The sequence below is a fragment of the Anopheles maculipalpis genome, chromosome 3RL, assembly GCF_943734695.1.
Source record: "Anopheles maculipalpis chromosome 3RL, idAnoMacuDA_375_x, whole genome shotgun sequence".
Taxonomy (NCBI): domain Eukaryota; kingdom Metazoa; phylum Arthropoda; class Insecta; order Diptera; family Culicidae; genus Anopheles; species Anopheles maculipalpis.
The window spans coordinates 79043055-79064622 of record NC_064872.1 but is presented as its reverse complement, the minus strand read 5'-3'; the positions used below and the strand labels follow the sequence as shown (position 1 = coordinate 79064622).

At 43.6% G+C, this 21568-nt stretch overlaps 3 protein-coding genes across 3 annotated transcripts; 1 reads left to right on the top strand and 2 right to left on the bottom strand.

Moving 5' to 3' along the window:
* Nucleotides 1–769: 769 nt before the first annotated feature.
* Nucleotides 770–1954, top strand: LOC126562558 (ATPase ASNA1 homolog). Its single transcript, XM_050219104.1, has 3 exons — nucleotides 770–1192; nucleotides 1271–1529; nucleotides 1613–1954. The coding sequence occupies exons 1-3, from the start codon at nucleotides 780–782 to the stop codon at nucleotides 1952–1954; spliced, it is 1014 nt and encodes a 337-aa protein (XP_050075061.1). The 5' UTR covers nucleotides 770–779.
* A 343-nt stretch (nucleotides 1955–2297) lies between these two features.
* LOC126561031 (2-amino-3-ketobutyrate coenzyme A ligase, mitochondrial) lies at nucleotides 2298–4528 on the bottom strand. The gene is made up of 3 exons (XM_050216980.1): nucleotides 4474–4528; nucleotides 3669–3871; nucleotides 2298–3317 (listed from the first exon to the last, which is right to left on the bottom strand). Exons 1-3 carry the CDS (start codon nucleotides 4526–4528, stop codon nucleotides 2298–2300), a joined length of 1278 nt encoding a protein of 425 aa, XP_050072937.1.
* A 3776-nt stretch (nucleotides 4529–8304) lies between these two features.
* On the bottom strand, nucleotides 8305–13314 carry LOC126562052 (uncharacterized). Its single transcript, XM_050218464.1, has 6 exons — nucleotides 12870–13314; nucleotides 12577–12748; nucleotides 9782–9918; nucleotides 9496–9693; nucleotides 8696–9229; nucleotides 8305–8622 (listed from the first exon to the last, which is right to left on the bottom strand). Exons 1-6 carry the CDS (start codon nucleotides 13068–13070, stop codon nucleotides 8305–8307), a joined length of 1560 nt encoding a protein of 519 aa, XP_050074421.1. The 5' UTR covers nucleotides 13071–13314.
* Between the last annotated feature and the right edge of the window lie 8254 nt (nucleotides 13315–21568).

The window sequence follows — 21568 nt, the reverse complement described above, 5'->3', positions numbered from 1 at the left end:
AAGTACCGATGAAATAATATGAAGTTTAAAGGGACACTTGGACAAACGCGTCGTTCATTACTTTAGTTTTGATGAAGAAGATAACTTTTTCTTGCAGAACTATACGCACAATCACAACGTTTAAGGGAACGCATTGGAACTAAAGCAGCAACGCGTTGGGCTTTCTTCTACACTGCCGTACTGTTGTTCTCTTCCGCGTTTCGTGTGGTTTTCTATGAATATCACATAATTATCTTACGTCGCGATGTATTATGAATATGTTTTACTGTTCACAGCAAACTTTTGATAACTGCGAGCGATTTTTTAGTTAAATTTGTTCGCTTTTTCACAGCACCGCCGCACCTAACTTGTCCGTTGTGATTACGAATGTTTGAGTATGGGAGCTTCCAGTGAACTGTCATTCCGATGAACCCGAGCAGGAGGACATTTGCTGTACGTTGAATGCTTTTTTCTTTGTGTTTGTTAATTATTTCATGCTTCAAAGCTCATTGTTTAGTTTTCTCATCTTGTAAATGTTTTATTGCAATTTCCTGGGTCAAAAATGAGAATAAGAATTAATTATAAAATGGAAAAATTATTTCTTTTCGGCGAACACCGTGCAGCACTGGCAACACTTCCCTCCCAATTTGACGTGTTGGTTTGTTGACATCTGACGTGCAACAAAGAAAAAACAGCACAATTCCTTCCAAAAGTAAGCAAATATTGCAAGTAATTAGTATTAATCAGCATTTATTGAAAAAAATAATATTTCTATCCGTACTTTTCTAGCCTGCAGCACAATGGAAGATGAATTTGAACCGTGCGATCCGACACTACAGAACGTAATCGATCAAAAGTCGCTCAAATGGGTGTTTGTCGGTGGTAAGGGTGGTGTCGGCAAAACAACATGCAGCTGCAGTCTGGCGGTCCAGCTGGCACAGCACCGCGAATCCGTACTGATCATCTCGACCGATCCGGCCCACAACATTTCCGATGCGTTCGATCAGAAGTTTACCAAGGTGCCGACGAAGGTGAACGGATTCGACAATCTGTTCGCGATGGAGATCGATCCGAACGTCGGTATCAGTGAGCTGCCGGACGAGTATTTTGAGGATGATGCGTCTCCGCTGAACGTTGGCAAGGGTATGCTGCAGGAGGTGATCAGTACGCTGCCCGGTATTGATGAGGCGATGAGCTACGCCGAAGTTATGAAGTACGTAATTGCGTTGTTGCAGGGGAAATTGTGCTAAATGTCTTGCTAATGCACATACCTTGATCTTTTTGGACACAGGTTGGTGAAGGCGATGAATTTCTCGGTGGTTGTTTTTGATACCGCACCTACTGGCCACACACTGCGTTTGCTATCGTTTCCGCAAGTCGTAGAGAAGGGGCTGGGAAAGCTGCTCCGATTGAAGATGAAGTTTGCACCGATCATTTCGCAGATGGGTTCACTTTTCGGTGTGCAGGATTTTAACGGCGATACCATCGCAAACAAACTGGAAGAGATGCTCAGTATCATTCAGCAAGTGAACGAACAGTTTCACAATCCAGTAAGTAGTAGTTTTCTTGCTTCTCGGTCCATTTTTCACTTCATTTCGCTCTAATTGTATTATTTTTCCCCAAAAAAAAAAAGCAACAAACGACATTCGTTTGTGTGTGCATAGCCGAATTTCTGTCCCTCTACGAAACCGAACGGCTCGTACAGGAGCTAACCAAGTGTGGCATCGACACGCACAACATCATCGTCAATCAGCTGATGTTTCAGAAGAAGGGACAGCAGCCGTGCAGCATGTGCTCGGCACGGTGCAAAGTGCAGGAAAAGTATCTCGACCAAATTGCCGATCTGTACGAGGATTTCCACGTGATTCGATTACCGTTGCTGGACGAGGAAGTGCGCGGAGTGGAGAAGGTTAAAAAGTTTTCCCGCAATCTGCTGGTCCCGTACTCACCGGACACTCCAGCACCGCAGGAGTAGTAAGTAAAGGAGACGCTTAATCATGTGTAACTATATCGGAACGATCCTTTTCCCCCGGGTGTTTTGTGTTGGGTTGCGCTGCAAATGCGCTACATTTTATCGGGTAATAGCTCTGTACAATGCTGCAAAGGGTTAAATTATATTTACCGTCATATCAGCACTCAGCTGCTATATTGGAGCGGCTGATGTCGCGGAGATGCTCCTAAATCTGTTCGTTTATATTATTTTCTTTTCTTTCCCCTGTAAAGGACCATAATGATAATAAAAAGCAACCATTTTGCAACACAAATTCGTTCACGTTTGCATTTCATTGCATGCGCCGTGTATGTACACGCGCATGTCCTTACGACACCACACCAAGCTTCTTACCGACCTCGATAAATGCTGCCACAGCACGGTCAATTTCTTCTTCCGAGTGAGCCGCCGACAGCTGCACGCGTATGCGGGCCTTTCCCTTCGGCACAACCGGATAGCTGAAGCCAATCACGTAAATGCCACGCTTCAGCATCTCATCCGCAAAGGTCGAAGCGAGTCGAGCATCACCCAACATTACCGGACTGATCGGATGATCCATGCCGGAGATAGTAAAACCTGCCTTGGTCATTGCCTCCCGGAAGCGACGCGTATTGCTCTGCACCTTTGCCGTCAGTTCGCTCGATTCCATCAGCATATCGATCACTTTCGATGCGCTGGCCACCACTGGCGGTGGCAGCGAGTTCGAGAACAAGTATGGACGGGACTTTTGACGCAGCAGATCAACCAACTCCCGTGGACCGGTCGTATAACCACCGGCCGCTCCACCGAGTGCTTTGCCCAGCGTAGAATTAATGATGTCACACCGCCCGAGCATTCCGTAAAACTCTTCCGTACCACGCCCCGTACGACCAAAGAACCCGGTCGCATGGCAATCATCGACAAACGTAACCGCACCGTACCGGTCAGCCAGTTCGAATATCTCCGGCAGTGGAGCTACATTACCATCCATCGAGAACACACCGTCCGTTACGATCATCTTGATGCGTGCGTCCGTCGTGCGCAGCTTCTCCTCCAGATCGGCCATATTCCGGTGCAAGTAGCGTGCCTTCTTTGCCTTGCACAGCCGTATACCATCGATAATGGATGCATGGTTTAGTTCGTCGGAAAAGACAGCATCTTCCGGCGTGAGAACAGCTTCAAAGATGCCCGCATTTGCATCGAAACAGGACGCGTAAAGGATTGTGTCTTCGCGCTGATGAAACTTGGACAGCTTATCCTCCAGCTGCTTGTGAATGTCCTGCGTACCGCAGATAAAACGGACCGAGCTTAAACCGGCACCGTACTCGTCGAGTGCCTTCTTGCCGTAGTTGATGACATCGTTGTTTGCCTGAATTGATAAAAAATATTGAGAAAATTAGTTACTCCGTGAACTCCTGCCCGAGAGATTTTATGGACTTTATGAACGATTGTCCACTGCTCAGACGTGTACGACCTTATCTGACGGCTCAGCACAAGATTTCCCTACATATGTTCTGATTTTTCTTCAAATTTTATAAGCAAGAATAGGTTCATGATCTCCGAATTCTTCGCTCGGAGATAGAACTGCTACTGATAGTACAATTAAAAATAAATGTAAATTATAAAAGAACAAGGAATGATTGAAGAAATTACTAGAACACAAGGTCCGCGCCTGACAATTCATTATAATCAGTCCATTTTTGTTATACAAATAGCTCACCGATAATCCAAGGTAGTTGTTGGCGCAAAAGTTCAGAATTTTGCCACTACTTCCAGCGACACCGATGGCCGTAGCTTGGGGGGTCGTTATAATACGTTCGCTTTTGTACGTGCCGGCTTCACGGATATCGTCCAGTTGATGTTGAATGATTTGCCGGAGCTTGTGGTTCCCGGCGGTAGCGGTACTGTAGAAGATGGGGCGTGCTACAAGAAAAGAATTCACTGCAATCAACCTGTTGAGGTTCTGCTAAATCTCGTCATTTTTTTTATTATTCCTGGTAGCTCTTGTGGCACACATCAGCTGATGTCTTCGACTTTTCTAATTGCAATCTTTTTTTAGGTTTGGCAAAGCATTTTACTTTCGCTTCTGGATGGATGACTGTGACGCAAAACTCGCACTCACTCCCCCAAAAAAAGGGTCGTCATTCGTCATGCGTTCTTGTGTCCTTGAACGTATGAAGGATGTGCGGAACGGAACACATGTCAATCAGGGTTAGAAACCGCCGAATGGAAACAAGAGACGATACGGAGGGCTAGTAAAAATAGATTTCTTGCTGACCGCTGGTCACTACTGGTCCGAGGAATAGATGGTATAAGAAGTGTTTCCTTTCAGTAATAGTTAAATCACAAAGATTTCCTCGTAATCATTTTTTTACTAAAGTAACTTGTTCCGGGCTTAATTCTCTCCAAAATCGTCTACCATACGCATCAAACACTATTCAATCGCACGCACATGCACGCACACACATCCAAAACCGGTTCCACCCAAGCATGTGCATAAAATGCATCAACGCACCCTTGCTTACCTCTGCTGCCCGGGCCGCTGCTGCACTGCTGCAACAAGTTGCGTGTAAACTGCATCGTTGCCATGTGCTGTATTCTGCCTCGCTATACAAAGTAAACTGTAGTGACACAAATTTGCAAACCCGGCACGAGTGGTCGTTTCAAGGAGTTTGCGTAGATCGTAGATCCGTAGCCTTTAGCTCTATGGAATGATCACGTTTCAATGAGGAGGAGTGAGTGTATGAAGAAGAAAGGCGTTTTGTGCAACAAAGTAATAACAAATGGCGTTTTTAAAAGATTTCACTAGTGCACCTACACACGATACAATTCACTACTTCCAACAGCGTTCCCAACGAAAGGGAAAACGCGAACCTACAATTTCGTTTGATTAGACCGGCGAAATTGGATCAATTGGATGCTCCGAGAGGTGGGCGAGCATAAAGGCAGCTGCAATGGTAACCGCGGCGCGGTGTGGAACTCCGAAACCAATTACGCGACCCGATGCGTATGTTATATGATTCCCGTCCGTGCAGTTTGAAGCGCAAACATCCACTATCGTGCTATTTCTTGCATAGCATAGAGTATGGGTCAGTTTCAGCTGGGGGGTGAGGAGGTTGGTCTCGGTTGCATTTGTTCCACCAATTTTTAACAAACCAGCCGGGAGCGAGAGAGAATGGCGAGAGACAGATATTAAACGGCCAAAAAGGATCATATCGCGTCGAGCGCTGCCAGAGAGCGCTGAATGGGAGGATCGCTTAGCAACACAGGCACGGCGCGCGCCAGTGTTCCATTGTACCGGTCGTCATGGATGTTGTTAGGGAGAAAAAAGATATATGCGTTAAACATTGTACGTTCCACAGGGGTTTCAACACTCTTCAGTGGTATAATAAATTAAAGAGATGGACCCGAATCGGGTTATACAGATGACAAGTTATAAGTCATCGTACATGTTTCTAATTTTTAACCACTTTCTGTAACGAACTCGAACAGATAAAAATAATATTGAATCAATCCTTGCCTTTTTGAGCCCTCTGAAACACTCCGCCCTCCTCCAAAGGAAGGTGTGTTTTGGAGGAGGGTTTTGGCAACTCCCATATAAAATCTGTAACAAATCTTCCTTTGAGCAGCGGTCTAGGGGGCTTAAAAGATTTGTTTTTCTTTCTTGGAATCGATAGCTAATTCGCTGAGAGGTTGTAATTTGGAGATCCCTGCAAAAAGCCATTGCAAAGCTAAACAGCAGAGAACGTGAGTAACGGGGTCGATGAGCATAAAACAGACCGGCGGATTCTCTTAATTCTACATATTTCTCATGATTTTGTATACTGCTCGTTCAGTTGATTGATCAATAGCGTATGAATTAATGTTATAATTACTTACTATTTTCTTTACTAAATCAACCAATGAATTATTAATACGCGACAAAAGTGTTTTAAATTCGAAAGGATTTATTAGGGAGCAATTCAATCAATCTGCTGCTGGCTGGAATCTGTGTCCAGAGCGCGAACCATGAGTTTTTTATTGTTTTTTTTTGTGATGATTTTATAAATAATTGTTTTTTGTTCCGTTCAATGCTTGTTTCATCAATAACAGTTTGGTTTGTTTGCATGTTTGTTTTTGACCATTTCAGTGTATAATACGTATTTTTCTCGTTTCGTTTTACAACTATTGGTATTGATTGAATCTGGTTTTATTTCGCTTCTTTCAACGAAATTCATGCTTGCTTTATGCACTTTTTCTTTTCATTTTACACAAAAAAAAAAAATACGAAAAACAAATTATTTACCCGCATTACAAAGGGTCGTGCGTAATACAACAAGGGGAAGAGAGAAACCCACAAAAACCGTATCGATATTTTTTACTCGTTCTCTATTTAATCCAAAAATGGTACAAAAAAAGGGTGACCTTATAGAAATTAATATCATTATAAAGTAGAAATTAAGTACATACAAGCTACCGTGCTGGAGTTGTTCCTTACGGGAGCAAAGCAGTGTTTGATTTGCCTCTTTTATGTTTAAAAACGAAAATATTTCCTACAAAAAATTCGCTTATTCCTTTCGCTCTCGTTTTGGTCACTCACGGATAGAAACAAAATGCAACCCATAACCTGCTTGCCATTTGCCATCTACTTCATTGTAAAGCCACTCACTCGTCTTACCCTTTCAACAATCTAACAAACAAGTTTGCTTTCCAATCCTCGCTAAATCGTGTGTAGTGTAATACGCCTCTACCAGAAAACAAATGCGTGCACGAGGATGAAAGCGTAACCGTTAAACAATAGGCTAAGAAGAAAATAAACTCTGTACAGTAGAAAAAATTATGTTTGGTTTTAAAGGCAAGTGAAAAGGTAAAAAAACGCATACATGATTTAAAAGCATCTTATACTAAAGTTTACGCAAAAAAGTGTTAAAATATGAAACAAATATGGAAGTAGTTTCCGTACTTTCCAATCTGCATCCATCCGCTTTTCTTATCACCATTATTAGTTCCTATTTTTGCTCTGGGAAATAGAACTCAGAAACGAATAGATTTCCACCTTCATAGGACATTCGCGTGTATCGTTCATTTGTCCAATTTGTTTCCACATTCGTTCCAACAGGTTAAACTAAAGCCTCGCACACCAGGGATTTTAACGCCGTCTACCTTTCAACCGCCTCCCGACTTTTTCTACAGAATAAACGTATTTTTTTGCTTCTTCTTTTGGTTTCAAATGTATAATTTTGTAAGGTACTGAAAGTATGATGTTTTTACGTGTGTGTTTTTGTATGCTTTGTGTGTGTGTGTTTACTGATTTGGCTTAAGGATTCGTTAACATTTATCTCCGCATTTTTTACCACACCATCGAAAGAATGAATGGGCATGGTAAACCCCATTCGCTAACGTCGATTATGTGTTGTCAAACATAAAGACTTCTTTTGTGGTGTTACTTGTTACGGTGTAGTTCTAGATTGTGAACACTACTTTTGTAAAAGGGGACTAAAACCGGTGTTGTTTCATTAGAAAATAAATCCTACTATGGATGAAACGTGTGCATAAGAATTCTATGGTTTTTGGACCTATTAGTATTATTATTATTATGTCCGTGACAATGTTCGATGTGTGTTTTTTTTTGCTTGTTAATTGGTATTTGAATGGAAGTTTCTAAACCATACTAAAAATCACTAGGATTTTGATTTGATATTTGCTATTATTTGTTGAAAAAAAGATAACTATTTTGTTTAATTTCTTCAACACATAACACGTGACTTTTGTGTCCTTTTTCTCTACACATGTGATTGTAATAAGTGCACATTGTACGAAACAAAACAGTAAAATGAATCACTTTTACTTTCGAACATTATTTTCTGACCTGTTTTCTCGTACTGTTATCTCATTTTCATCATCAATTTTTCAATATTTTGTAACCACGTGTACGCTTCTCGCACTTAATCACATGGAAGGTTTTTCTAGTTTACTCCTTCCCATTAAGTTTATAAGTCAGTACTCTATCATAATTCCTCCTTCTATATTTCGTTCCTGCATTTCGCTTTTTTTTTGTTTCGTTTATCAGAATGGCGCTCTTTACTATCGCCTTCCACGTGCTTACTTATACCGCTCAATCGCGCTTCCATTTAAAACTTTGGTTTATCTTTCTGCTTTTTTGTTTATTTCCTCCCCATCGTAAGCTACACAGACGAATGCTGATGTTATCTATTTCCATGTCGTCGATCGACAATATTAGCTGCAACAATATCAGCAATGGAGCTAACGGCTTAGTCAATGTTTGAAAACAAGAAATCTTCGTCTCTTCTGCTACTTAATGCTGATACTGGATCGTCAAAAATAAAACGCTCAACTTACTCCTTTCGCACCTCAGCTTACATGACGGAATCGAAAAGTCCATCTGATTTTTTGCTTCCGTTGTCTGCCGGTTTTATCACTCCAGGCGAGCTGGGTGGTTGTGGTGTTGTGGTGGTCAACTGTTGTACCAGCGTACCAGGATACAGCACCAGCTTGGATAGGGAAGGTACAGTGGTGGTGGTGGTAGTGGTGCTAGCGGTTGAACTGCTGCTAGCGCTCGATGATGAAGGGGTCGGTTTGGATGGGGCAGAGGTGCGTACACTCGTCGCCGTACTGGCTGTTTGCTGTTCATCGAAAAATTGCGACAGTAAGGGTGGCATGTTTCCCTGGTTTACCTAAAAATCGGTGCAAAATTTAAAATTTAAACCACTTTTCAATAAAATAATGTTATTTGCCAGGAATCCTTACCTGTTCCGTTCTGTTTGCTTCATCCGGTCGATGTATGGATGCTTCCTTTCGGGCCGCATTCTGCTGTATCTGGTCCTGCAGCTCACCGAGCTTCCCTTTCATCTCATCCAGCTTGCTGTGATACTGTTGGCACTCTTCCTGCACCTTCTCGATCGTACCGTGCAGTCCGGTCGTAACGTTCGCCAACGCAGCTAGTTGTTCGTTAATGATCTTACGGTCCGCTTCTAGCGCGCTGGCATTATTGCGTGCCTCCAGCCAAACCGCTTCGATCGACAGTACGTGAGAGGAAATGTTGACCGTATTGTCAAACAGCTGCTCGATGCGCTTCGTTTGATTGCTGAGGTCCGATTCGAGCCATAGATTTTTCTGCTTCAACACCAGCAGCTCGCCGGTAACGTTTTGGGCAAGATTGTTTAGCTGGCCGGTAAGCTGATCGCGCAGTTCGGCTATCGTTTTCTCCATACTCTTGGCCATTCCATCGCCACCGATAATATCCGTCACGACGGTGCTGTTTTGAATGCGGCTAAATAGTTTCTAAAATAAATAAATGATAATAAAAAGTTATCAGCAAAGTTTTTTTCGGAAACGTTCTTCAGATGATACCACGATAATGTTAGCATTCATCTTCTTCTTGGCTTAACGACCTCTAAGGTCATGCCGGCTATCGAAATGGTTTACTAGACTGCCAACATCACGTAGTTGGTTAGTCAGTCCTCACTACGGGGGGACGGACTGGATAGGATTTAAACCCCGGTCCCGCCGTTTGAAGACCGGCGCCGCTGCCGCCTACACCAATTTACCTGCAAATCGTCGAGCGTTTTGTTAAGCTGCTTCTGGTCGGCCTGTATCGTGTCGAATCGGGTTTCCAGCAACCCAATGCGAGAATTCGAATCCCCTATGTTGGAGCCCAGATCGGCCACACTCGACTGTAAGCGATTGAGCTGTGCCTCCTGTGAGTTTTCGTTCTTCTTCTCAATCGACTCGCGGAGTTGTTTGAGCTACAAAAAGGAGCAAAGAAAAAGCAACAACCGGATAATTAAATAAAAGTTTCTGTCCGAAATGAAAGTGTTCCTCCATCCTACTTACCTCGCCGAAGAAGTTGGTGAGCACCTGCTGCATCTCTCGCAGCTTGCCATTGAGTGCAGTTTGGTTTTGTTCCAGGTTTTTGGACGTTTCGTGCCATTTCTGCAGTGCTTCTGGAACATTTTGACTAGTTGCTGAAACTGTGCGAAACCGATGAGCAGGTATAGAGGCCAGTGCATGAAACAAAACAAAAGGAGAAACAATGTAAAAACAGAAATAATTTAGTTAATTCCGATTAATGCGTCGAGGCACAGCCGGGAACGGGAACGAACAAACACAGTAGTAAAAGCGATACTTCCGATCGTTTTATTTCGTTCCTATTATCCACCCAAGGAACATGCCGTGCACACAGTCGTGGTCGTAAATCTCCTCCCAACGCTTCATGCTACCCTGCTCCACCAAAAGGACATACAATATACGGCAAGAAACACTTTTTCTCTTCGCATTCATTCGTTGCCCATCACTTTACGCTGGTGATGAGGTTTTCCGTTTTATTTTCCACTGCTAATTGCCCATTATTCTCTGTGCATCTCGCTAAAGCGCTATCTCTATGTCCTCTTTTTTACCGTCCATGCCGGTAATTGAAAGGATAATCACATCCTAACGGGCGTTACGTCCGTAACAGTGTCGTAACGACCGCATACGAAACGCAAGTTCTTGGTAGCTGTACAGCAGCTATAATGCGAGATCACTTACTTTAGCCCCCCACACACACACATAAACACACACACATAAACACACACACATTATCTTCGTTTCGCCCTTGACCTTCACACAGCTTTATCCTGCTGCTTCATTTATGCTATCGAATTATGTTACTAATTGGTGTTAGTATCGTTACGCACTCCGGGGTTCACTGTTGTTCCGTACGTACATTCTAATGAGCGGTCTAATAATGGTAATAAAACGAACGTATTCATTCGACAGGAGCTTTTCAAGCTTGGCATGATCCCAATAAAATATTCTTCCGCAGCCATTGGGGATTATGCTTACAGGGGTTTCAAAACAATGTACGACTAGAGTACACCCACGGTTCCGGCCTGGTTTCAACAAGCGTAGTTCCTGTTCCGATTCCTGTAGCCGGCGATTCCATCCAGAAATGTCCGGAATCGATAGGAAACGTTGGAATCATCCGAACTGATGGGAACTGTCAGAACCATTGGAAGCGGCGAGGATGTTCGGAATCGTAGTAGGCCAGTACATAATTGTTTTTTCTCTCGTGCAAGAGTGGGACATTGGAGATTAGAACCAACTTCCAACCTTCGGAAACCAACTTCTATAAGTCAATGTACATCCTGGTATCGATTAACGTTGGTATAGAGCTCTTTGAGCCATTCTCAACATCTACATCAGGTTATATGAGACAATAAGATTATTGCTAGAGCCAAAGCCGCTTGGATTTTGACACAGGAAAACCCTGTAGCTTAACTAGAAGCTTCCCTCTTTCTTGCATGCTTGCAACAAACAACTGGAGAGAAAATAAATTACCAACCCTGAAGCTTAGACGGACTAGAAATGAACCTTTTTTCCATTACGCTTTTGCCCGGTGAAGAGAAAAAGAGACTGAGAGGTTGGTGGATAAGATGACGTCCGCAGCTTCACAATGATGGATGTTGGTTAATTTCTATTCTCGCCCATTAGACCCACCGTACCAGCTCTGTGTGTGTGTGCCTGGGATGTTAATAAATTAACTTTCACCAACTTTATCGCAAGAAAAACGGAAGAAACGATTTTTCAAAATCGTACCCGACACATCGGGTCATCGTGCGACATCGATCTATTTTCGATGCGTCGGTTGTCGGTTGCAGACGAAAAGCACGAAACTTTACGCGCGTTATTAGATTTCGACTCAGACGCTTCTGGTCAGCCAGCAAAACACAAACAACGAACGCCAGACGGCTCCATCCGGTGTGACGCAAGAGGAAATCACAACTCGAGTTCAAGTTCAGCTGCTTTCAATGGAAAATTAAAGCAATACCAAGGGACACACGGACACGGATGCGACCGAGCAGTGTACGATGGTGCACACGTTTTTGATCCTAGACAGGGCTGGTGCTGCTGACGATTTGTCTTCGTGTTTTTGTATATTCAACATTTCGAAGAAGAGCATACGAAATTGGATTCACTCCAAATCGTTTCAAGACCTTCCCTCTGGAGGGAGAACGGTTGTTATCGAGCAGGACAGGGCCTTTCAATTTGTGTCAGTCTCTGTTGAATTTTTATGCGCTAGTATCACTAAAGCGAAAATAGTTACATAAATGTTCAAAACTGCCTGCAAAATCACATTTAAAAACGAAAAATATGAAAAAAATCATTCTAGTGCACATGAGCACAATAACAAGTGCAAAGTCACCCGCAAGAACCTCACCCAGAGTCTGTCTATTGCTACTACTGATACTCTTCATAAAAAGCTTTCTGTGGTTTAATCGGGTAGAAATGTTGCGGTTCGAATGGTTTGCCAAATTCAACATTCTTTTTTGTGTTGTCTCCCAATGCTTTAGCTTTATGCTTCAATGAGCATATTGACCACCGAAGCAAAAGCAGAAGCACATCTCCAGTGCTCTTGGAAGTGGAAGCCAAAAAACAAAAAAAGAATGAAACCGTACAGCATATTGGAGACCACATTTTGCGGTCTTGACTGAAGCACAAACACAGATGCGCAATAATGATAGGATTCGAGGAACACAAGGAAGCGTATATATCATATTCCACTGGGTATGGATACTCGTACGTCCATGGAGACGCCTGGTACCGTGTGCGCGTCCATCATCATCATCATCGAAAAAGCGGCAAATCACCTTGCTCGATGCGGATCCGATACTGTGATATCTGCTGCCGTATATCGAAGTACAGCCAGTACATGAAGCCAAGCGAGATAAAGATGCAGGACACAAACAGTAGCGGACCGCAGGTACGCAGGCAGGAGAATCGTTTCGTTCGGCAGCGGGACTGTGTGCGAACCTTCGGTTGCTGACAGATTGGTAAAGTAAAGAGAGAAAAAAAGGGGAAGCAAATGCAAATTAGACTTTAATTCTTACTGATGTGTCCCTTTTACATTACATCCATTTTCCACGCTTAGCATCTTCCTTACCCATGAATAGTCTTCCTGTTCGTCGGTTGAGTTTGACAGGAGTTGATCGTGTGATGCGACTCCGTTGCTGGCCGCATGACGTCCACCTTTGGAGCTTTTTGCTAGCGAGTGTGCCACGAGTGCGTCTAGTTCGCGCCGCTTGCGCATCTTCTTGCCACCGACGCGTAATGGAACCGCCACATGATGGCCAACCGATTCCATCTCGTGCGGCACTAAAGGTCGTTCGTCAAATGTCACCCGATAGTGTGGTGGTGGCGGCTGTTGATGGTTCTGCTTCTGATAGGGCTGATGGGTATGGTGCTGGTGCAGATGATGGTGATGGTAAGCAGGAGGCGGTGGATATTGTCCACGCCTTGAAGGACCCCGGATAATTCCGGTCGGTCGTAGCTCGGCAAGCTCACCGTAGTTGTGCCTACCGTCAGTGGCGGTACTGTCACCAGCGTCGAGTTCTTCCTCCTGCTGCTGGTCGCCGGTGTCGTCACCGGTGCACCCGTCGTCGTCCTCGTCGTTGTGATGGCGGTCGATGTAGTCGTCACCCTTGGCCAGACCGTAGCCGTAGTGGGACGCCTTCGGCCAGCCGGCGTGCACCCGTAGATCCGTGGCGGCGTCCGCTTGCACGCGACTGAACGATTCGTACAGCCAACCGGTGCGGACGGGGACCAACCGCTTCGGGGGCGCTATCGTCGAACCTGTGACAGCTGGCTGCTCATCCTAGTAGACACGTGGGGACATCCAACTTTTTTTTCACACACTCACTCACTCACTGTACCTGGCGGCACATTGATTATTCCAGACACGACTGGAGCTGCACACAATTTGAGGACAAGAAGGTGACGTTTAATTTTATCTAACCGACACGCAAATCGCAGCATGTATCACAGCAACAGCAAGCAGCATTTTGCACGAGTTTATTTCAAACTTCCATAATATATTCCTTATCGATTACAATCCTAGAGTGCGCTAAATTCCAATGCCCACGAAGTCTTTGGCGTACGTAATGAGGCCAATATAACGGGTGAGATTTTAAGGATGAAAGTGCATTCAAGTGTGGAAACGCCCCAACCAAAACCAGAAAATGTCTAGCAAACTATTTGCTTCCAATAGCAAATCAATATTGGAAGTAAATTTGCTTCGGGAACATACAGCTGTTTTCAAAACAGAAGCCTGAAAGTATGAAATCGTTAATAAATTATACGACGAAGTAAAAATACAATCAAGGTTGACAGATTCTATTACGATGAGTCGTTTCATTGAGCTATGTAAATAATTAAAAAAGTATTTCAACAACTCTTCTTTATCCCTCTTCTTGGGTTAACCGACCTTGCTAGGTCCACGACCACGCCGCCCATCGAATGGGTTGTTAGACGTGCTGATACCATGTAGTAGGATAGTCCAGTCCTCACAGTTCGGGTGCCATTTGATCTAAAGTCCTGCCATGTAAAAACCGGTGCCGTTCGAACACCAGAACGCCGTTGTCTTGTAATTTTGTAATAGAAATTTATTTCTATTAAGAATAGAAAGAAAAATATAGACACAGACAGGCTAATATTTTGACCACAACTGTCCCTCGAATCAATCAAAACTATTGACATTTGTAAAGCGAAAATTCTCGCTCGAAAGCTTTTGTTATGATTAGGGAAGCGAGAAAAAATACGGAACCGTATCCAACACACCGTACACCGTTCCCTTAGCAGTTAGGTTAGTAGCAGCGAGCTAAAGGAAACCTATAGAAAAACAAATCAAATACTAATCCAATTGTGGGAAGGTAACGCTGAGGTTCTTTTTGATACCGAAAAGCTGACATTTCCAATTCTATTTCGAAACGGGAATCCTCTACATGGAATGGAGGAATTTACCGAAAGCGTTTTGTCCCCCACGCCTGCAGGCAGTCGAGACAAATTTGCTGACAACTCCAATTCCCCGGGGAGCAGCTACGCACGGATGTAAAACACTCAACGTTTGTTTTGTTTTACCGGATAGAGAGAGCTTTTTTGTTGGAAGGATGCTCCTGTTTGAAGCTTCCAGAACATTCTAGTGAAATCTGTTGAAGGATCGTTTTTTTTTGTGACTTTAAAAGGATTTCTTCAATTCCTGTGTGACCTTGCAGGCACTTTAGATAACCGAAATCGAACTCAATCCGTTCGATAGGATCGAAACATCCTATCCAACTAATCACATTTCTGTATGGTAATGTGGGAACTTCTCCAGAGAAATGTTCCTTCGTGGAAGTCCTTAAAATTCTATCCTTGAGAAACCGAAAACCCTTTCTGCGGACATACAAACTACTTCTTCTATGAAGAAAGGGCGTGATAAGTGTATACCTCGACCTAGGCATGACTAAATCTCAAGACGATTTCATTAAACGGAACCAACAGCGCTCCATTGCTACTTGAATATCCCTTTTTGCTTCACGGAACCGAAGAGCCCCCGTTATGGCAGATGGATTGTCCCGTTCTCGTTCCAAAAGCACTCAAACCGTGTACGAAAGTCCAATCTAATCTCTTCCTTCCTCTGTTCGCGTGAACGACCGATGAATTTTCCACCAGAAGGTCACACAACACCGCCCCCGTAACGGGATTGAGACTTTATGTGTCCGGTGGTTTTCCGGCGTACACGCAACACCCCTCATCGAAAGCGGATTAATATCCTACCTTTAAACAGGAAAAACCCATTTTCGGGCACAGGAAGGTTTCTTCACAGCTGACCGTAACCGAAAATTCACTCACTCGATTTAAAGTCGTGCGCCAGGCGGCTGTGTACGCAGAACACTGTTGCATTAGTAATGTTGGGGAATCGTTGGGAAAGGAAACAAAATTAGAATTATGCAAATCAGCCCTAATATCGCTTTCTACATTTTAACCTGCCTGCCAGCTTTATGCTTTCGTCCTCGGGGTAGTTATTGCAGCAAGCGACGAGCGAACGACGAGCACACCAGGAACTGAATGTGTCATGATAAATGGCAAAACAAGCACACGAATCTACGAAACCGCGCACCACGATGGGGACACCAACGGTTGGACTAGTTCTTCACATTTTCACGCGAGAGAGGTGTTTTTATTTGCGTCCCAACATTTTCACTTTTAAGTGTCCTTAGAACATTCCACAAGCGTAGGTGGTGTCCGAATAATCAGCTAACGGCAAACCCAGCGAACCGGCCTAAGAAAGTTCAAGGTTAAAGCCGTTCTTCGCACCTCAACTTCAACCTACAACAGCAGGGGTGTTTCCTGCTTTTTTTAGGGCTTTCTGCTCCAAAAATTCTCACACCCAAATACCACAACAAATTCTCATGTTCAGGGGAGGAGTATTTACAAGGCCGGTCTTGATTAGGCACGAACATCGGTGCGAGGATATTGCGCCTACTTTTGGGCGAGTGTATCACAGTGCCTTCCATCGGAACCGTACTTTGTACTCGTGCGACGTTTCCTGTTGCAATAAAACCTTAACGAGTTTGGTTGGAAGATGACGTCGGCAAGGGAAGATAGTGCTTTTCCAACTCCGGGGAACTTACTAACCAGGAGCAAGAAGAAGGTTTACCTCCAAGTAAGCAACCAAAATGGTGGAATGTTTATTGACGCTAAAAGTTTACTACATTAACATCTTGGAACAACTTTTATTTTGTTGTTCCTTTCAATGGAGTAAGAGGTCTGCGCCGAGGAGAGATAGTGATGCGACGTAATATGTTACCCACAAGTCACAAAACATCTGACAGCTCTGTAGTTGTAAAGGCCAAGTGAGCACGTCAGTGTGATATTTTACCGACGGTTTTTTATCCTAATAGAGCACATGAAAGAATGATACAGTAGTAAGCTGACATAATCTTAACAGGTCTGCACAAATTGTATGGTTTTAGCTTTCCAAGACGTTGTCCTGTGTCTTTACCAGCCTGTTTTTTGTTGAGGTACGAATAAAATTTAGATAACTTGTTACTAAACTAGTGTGCACAATTAACGGACATTATAGCCGAAACGGTACAATTTTACATAACAATATTATTGTAATTTATTCCATCATCATCGTCACAGAAATGGTTTCACTTCCTAGAAGTTGGCTTGCGGGACGACCTCGTGTACTTGCACCAACAGCTGTACAGAAACCGTGGCAAAGCAAAACCAAATTACCCGGCTGCTTGCTTTTGGCGGTAGGAACCGGAAAAGCAATCACTATCACGCCATCTTCTCATTGTCGCTTTCGTAAGTAATTCAGGGTCTTTGTACCGGACGTGCTGCATAATTCAACATAATCTCCCAATCAATTTGCAAATAATATTTGTTTCCTGCATATACTTTTTTTTTCGAACGACAACGCCTCCGGGTGTGTGTATGTTTGGTGCTACAACAGACAATTTGTTTTCACTTTTCCAACAACACCGGTACACCGCATTCCGAAACTTCCGAATCGAGCTCTATCTGGGTTTTTTATTTCTTGGGTGCAAAAAAATAAAACGTTTCCCCAAGTGGTGCTATTCCACATGGTCTATTCTTTGGGGTGCGTATTTTGCTTGGAAATCTTAAGAATTTGTCTCTCTTTTTCCCCGACCACAACCGGGGCGCGATGACACATTTCCAAGCGCATTCCATAGAATCTTTTGAATATATCCCTCACATAAAATGTATGTTCGTACGCTTTTGCAAACAACACAAGCAACACACAGACAAAAGGTAACCGGAATATGGGATAGAGATTTTTCATCATCATCGCCATGATTCCGACTTGTCGTCGCGTTGTTAGACGAGTATGTTGTATGCTGGAAAGGCAGAACAATCGTAGATCGGGCGTATATATGTTGATGTTGTGGGATATTGGAATTGGAGCTGGCGACCATTTTCATACATTTTCATATTATGCTACTGGTTGTAACGTGAATCCTATCATCAATCACATTCTATACTTTTGTAAATTTCCTTTGGCAAATTTTTACTTCCTTCATTAAATTATAAGTGTCTAAACCAATGGTAGAAACCTGTAATTTTAGCTGATATAAAATAAATGTCCCTTGTATAGCTGAATATCACATACTGAATTCGAATCCTTTGAATAGCCAAACAGAACCGATAATTTCTAATATTTTTTTTTCTTGGCTTTACGACCTACTAGGCCTAGGCTGGCCATCGAATGGCTAACTAGACTTGATACCACGTAGTTAGATAAATAATCCTTTATACGAAGGAACTGTCCTGATTGAAATTGAACCGCGGTCTAGCCGTGCCTTTAAGACATTATTTGATATTAAACTATTTAAAATTGAATTTTTAAACAAAGTTTGTGCATTATCGATAATGTGCAGTGGATGTTATAGCAATTTTATTTAGTACGTAATTAGTAGCAGTGTATTAGAAGTATTTATTTTTGGTAGCATGCTTTTCTATTCCAAAATTATATAAATTGACGCCAAAATGGAAGAAATATTCGGAATTGCGATTGAGGCACGCAGGCATTTGATAGAACACTTAAAAGATCCTTGGTATATAAATAAAAATTGTTGTTAAGAGGATAATCTGCGTATTGAACCCGAGCTCGATTATCGGCTTACGTCAGCAGGGAAAATGTCAAGCAAATTCTTAAGAAAAGATGAGCAAAGCTTAAAACCTTCTAAACCGGACCAAAAGCCGAAATATAGTACAATGCGCATTGAGCCAGCTTCAAAACAAAAGTACAAACTCATCACTGAAATTACTATACACGCACGCTGCTACTGCTTGCTTCCTTACTACTGTCTGCTTCGCTCTACTCACTCTCCCCAGCATCGAAGCTTCTGGCTCTCGCGCAATCACATTGCTGTTGCCCCTATGTACAAGGGTGCGAAACAAAACAGCAGCAGGCTATCCAGGCAAGGATATACGAGCGTAAAGAGCGCGTATACGCAGGACATATCAACCTACTCCACACCACACAGTTTAGAGAAACACCGATGGGAGAGCTAAAGACGGCTCGCCTGCTGCGATTAGACAGCACAAAGTGTTGTGTAGCTTTACGAGAGGAGGAAAGCTTTTTGTTCTGCCTTTTCGGGTATGGGAAAATGTTATCACACACCAGAGGGAGAGTGAACGGAAAAACAAACCACCTCCCAAATAAAATGGCAGTATCCTTTTGCTTGGGGCGCAAAAGGATCATGATGATGATGATTATGATGGGAAAATCGGTGAAGGATAGAGGGTGAAGGATATGCTCGCTACCCACACACAGCAGACGGACACTGTGGCCATCGTCACGCAGGAAGTTGAATAATAGCGAGGACAGGATGTCGATGAAAATATAATGCCGATCCGATCCGGTGATACGTCTTCACTGGGTCGTTGTGCTTGCAGTTCAAGGCTTCCTCGCTTTTGTTAAGTTAAGAACATTCTCAGTACAATTGCTGATGCTGTTGCTGTACGTTTTCTAGTAGGAATAACTGCGGAATCCGTGCGGCAGATAGGTAAGTTAATTCCTTCCACGGCCATTAAATGCTTTGGATCACATAGACACACACACACACACAAACACGAGAGCACTACCCAGAGATGAACACATCTACCTTCACCGCAATTTCGATAACAATTTATTACTAAATATCACTCCACGTACTCCAAAGGAGCTCGTTTTGCCTCGTTAACGCGCTGTCACCACCACTGCACTGGGGTTATAATTCTTGAACAGTTTTTCACCACGCACACACACAGAAGCCACCAACAATTCGTCCAAGGACGGTGTGAGTGAGGAGCAAAGGCGCGTACGCGAATGGCCGCAAGCGTACCAACAATCAGAACGCATCCGAATCCGAAAACACACTAACGCAGAGGAATTGGTCCCATTACCGACGCCAAGTTTTCCCTAAAAGTGGATCCGCACGCTCGCTCTCTCGTCCTGTTATTGCTCAAAACGCATGTTGCGCAGAGGAGTATTATTCGCTCTCTTACTCTCTTCTCGCTCAGTTTTTCCGCAACCTCTATCGGGGTGGAAAACTAACGGAAAATAAATGATGTGAGCATTCCCTTTCCAAAAAAAGCTGCAAATTTTCTCTACCTCTCTCTCTTTTTTGTCATTTTCGCGTACAAAACCTTCACGCTTACTTTGCGACAATTTTCTCTCGCCTCCATCGCATCAGTTAGCAGCATCGGCAATTGGCAGGAAATGGAAAATATCCGCGGGAAAAACGACCTCCGTGTGTTACCAGTCTCCCGCTGATGCTATGGATGCGGGAGCGAGAATCGGAATTTCAATGGCGACAACACTCTTAGCAACGTGCTCGGAAGTGAAGGACGCCGAATTTCGCTTCTTGCGGCATTATGTGTGTGTATGTCTCCGGCATGGTTGGCGTCTTTTTGGCGTGCAATGTTTACTTTGTTCGATTGGAAATTACATTCCGATTCTTCGTAGTGATTCGATTGTTATTGAGATGTCTGATATCGCTCTATTCTTATTAAACAGTGAATTACACAATTCATTTACCAAATATTTTCCACTTTTTTGTTTGTTTGCCGGTTTGTGAATGTGATTGCGAAAGAAAAATGTTCTTATTCCTATTAATTCTTAACTTTAAATAGAATGAAAACACTCACCTTTCTGTAGCGCAAGCTCAAGGCGATGATTTTCACCGTGTATAACGGAAGTCACATAGGAAATTATAAACAGCCACAGTACGGTCATGGCCACCGCTAGCCAGATGCCGAAATTTTTGCAATCAATTTGACCGCTCCGGCTGCCCAAACTTCGCTCTTCATCCCCCCGGTATGACGATGTCCGTTGGCGTGTTTTTCTGCAAAATGAGGAAAACAAACACATCAACATCCGCTTTATCGCGATGTAACGAAATGAAATTTTTGCGATAAACGCGTGTTACAAACCAACCTGCGTACTTTGCGCTTCCGTTGCGATACCACCTCCGCCAGTTCGAGATCGGAAAGACTCTTGGAGTCGTCGGACAGCTGCAGTAGCTTGAACGATTCATTCTTCTGGTCGCCGTTCATCGTTATCGTATTGCTATTCATGGCCGGAATACATTTGTTGTTTTACGCTTTCTTCCCGAAGGCACCTGCTACCCTATCACCGTCCTGGTGCCGTCCAAGGATTCTTAACTAACGCTATACGGCTACGCTTGGGAGCGCGGATCACAGCACTTGGCACCACGACGCATCGGTTGTGGGCATTGCGGAAGGCAAGTGTGAATTGAACCCGGTTGATTACAGATAAGGGATGTCCGTTGTTTTGGTCGCCGCAACGTAAAACGGTCAAATGTCTGCCACTGCCACAACAGACCACAGGCGACCTTCCGATGGACGGATGCTGTCTATCGTCATAAGAACACTTTCATTGCAGTTTAATATATATGGCGCACGAATTCTAGATATGCCGTGTAAGAACTTGCACCATGCCACAGATCGGATTGTGGCAGGAAGAAAGATGCGCGGTTCCTTTGCTTTTTTTATTTATGTAACCTTCATGACCCGACCTTCGCGAAGAAGACAACGACGACGCTGAACGGGCAGGGGTGCTTTAGCGTGGTGACGTTAGATATGTTTTCTATAACTCTACCGATAAGCGCACTATCTCGCGAAATCACACGAAAGACACCGTTTGTCTAGTATTGTTGCCGTGAGGCTAGCGAATTAAGTAAAATGCGCGTAGAAGAGGGAAAAAAATCGACGACAAACGGAACGAACCCAATCAAAACAAAACGTACAGCTTGACAGCCAGGTGTTCGGTTCGATCCGACACTGTAA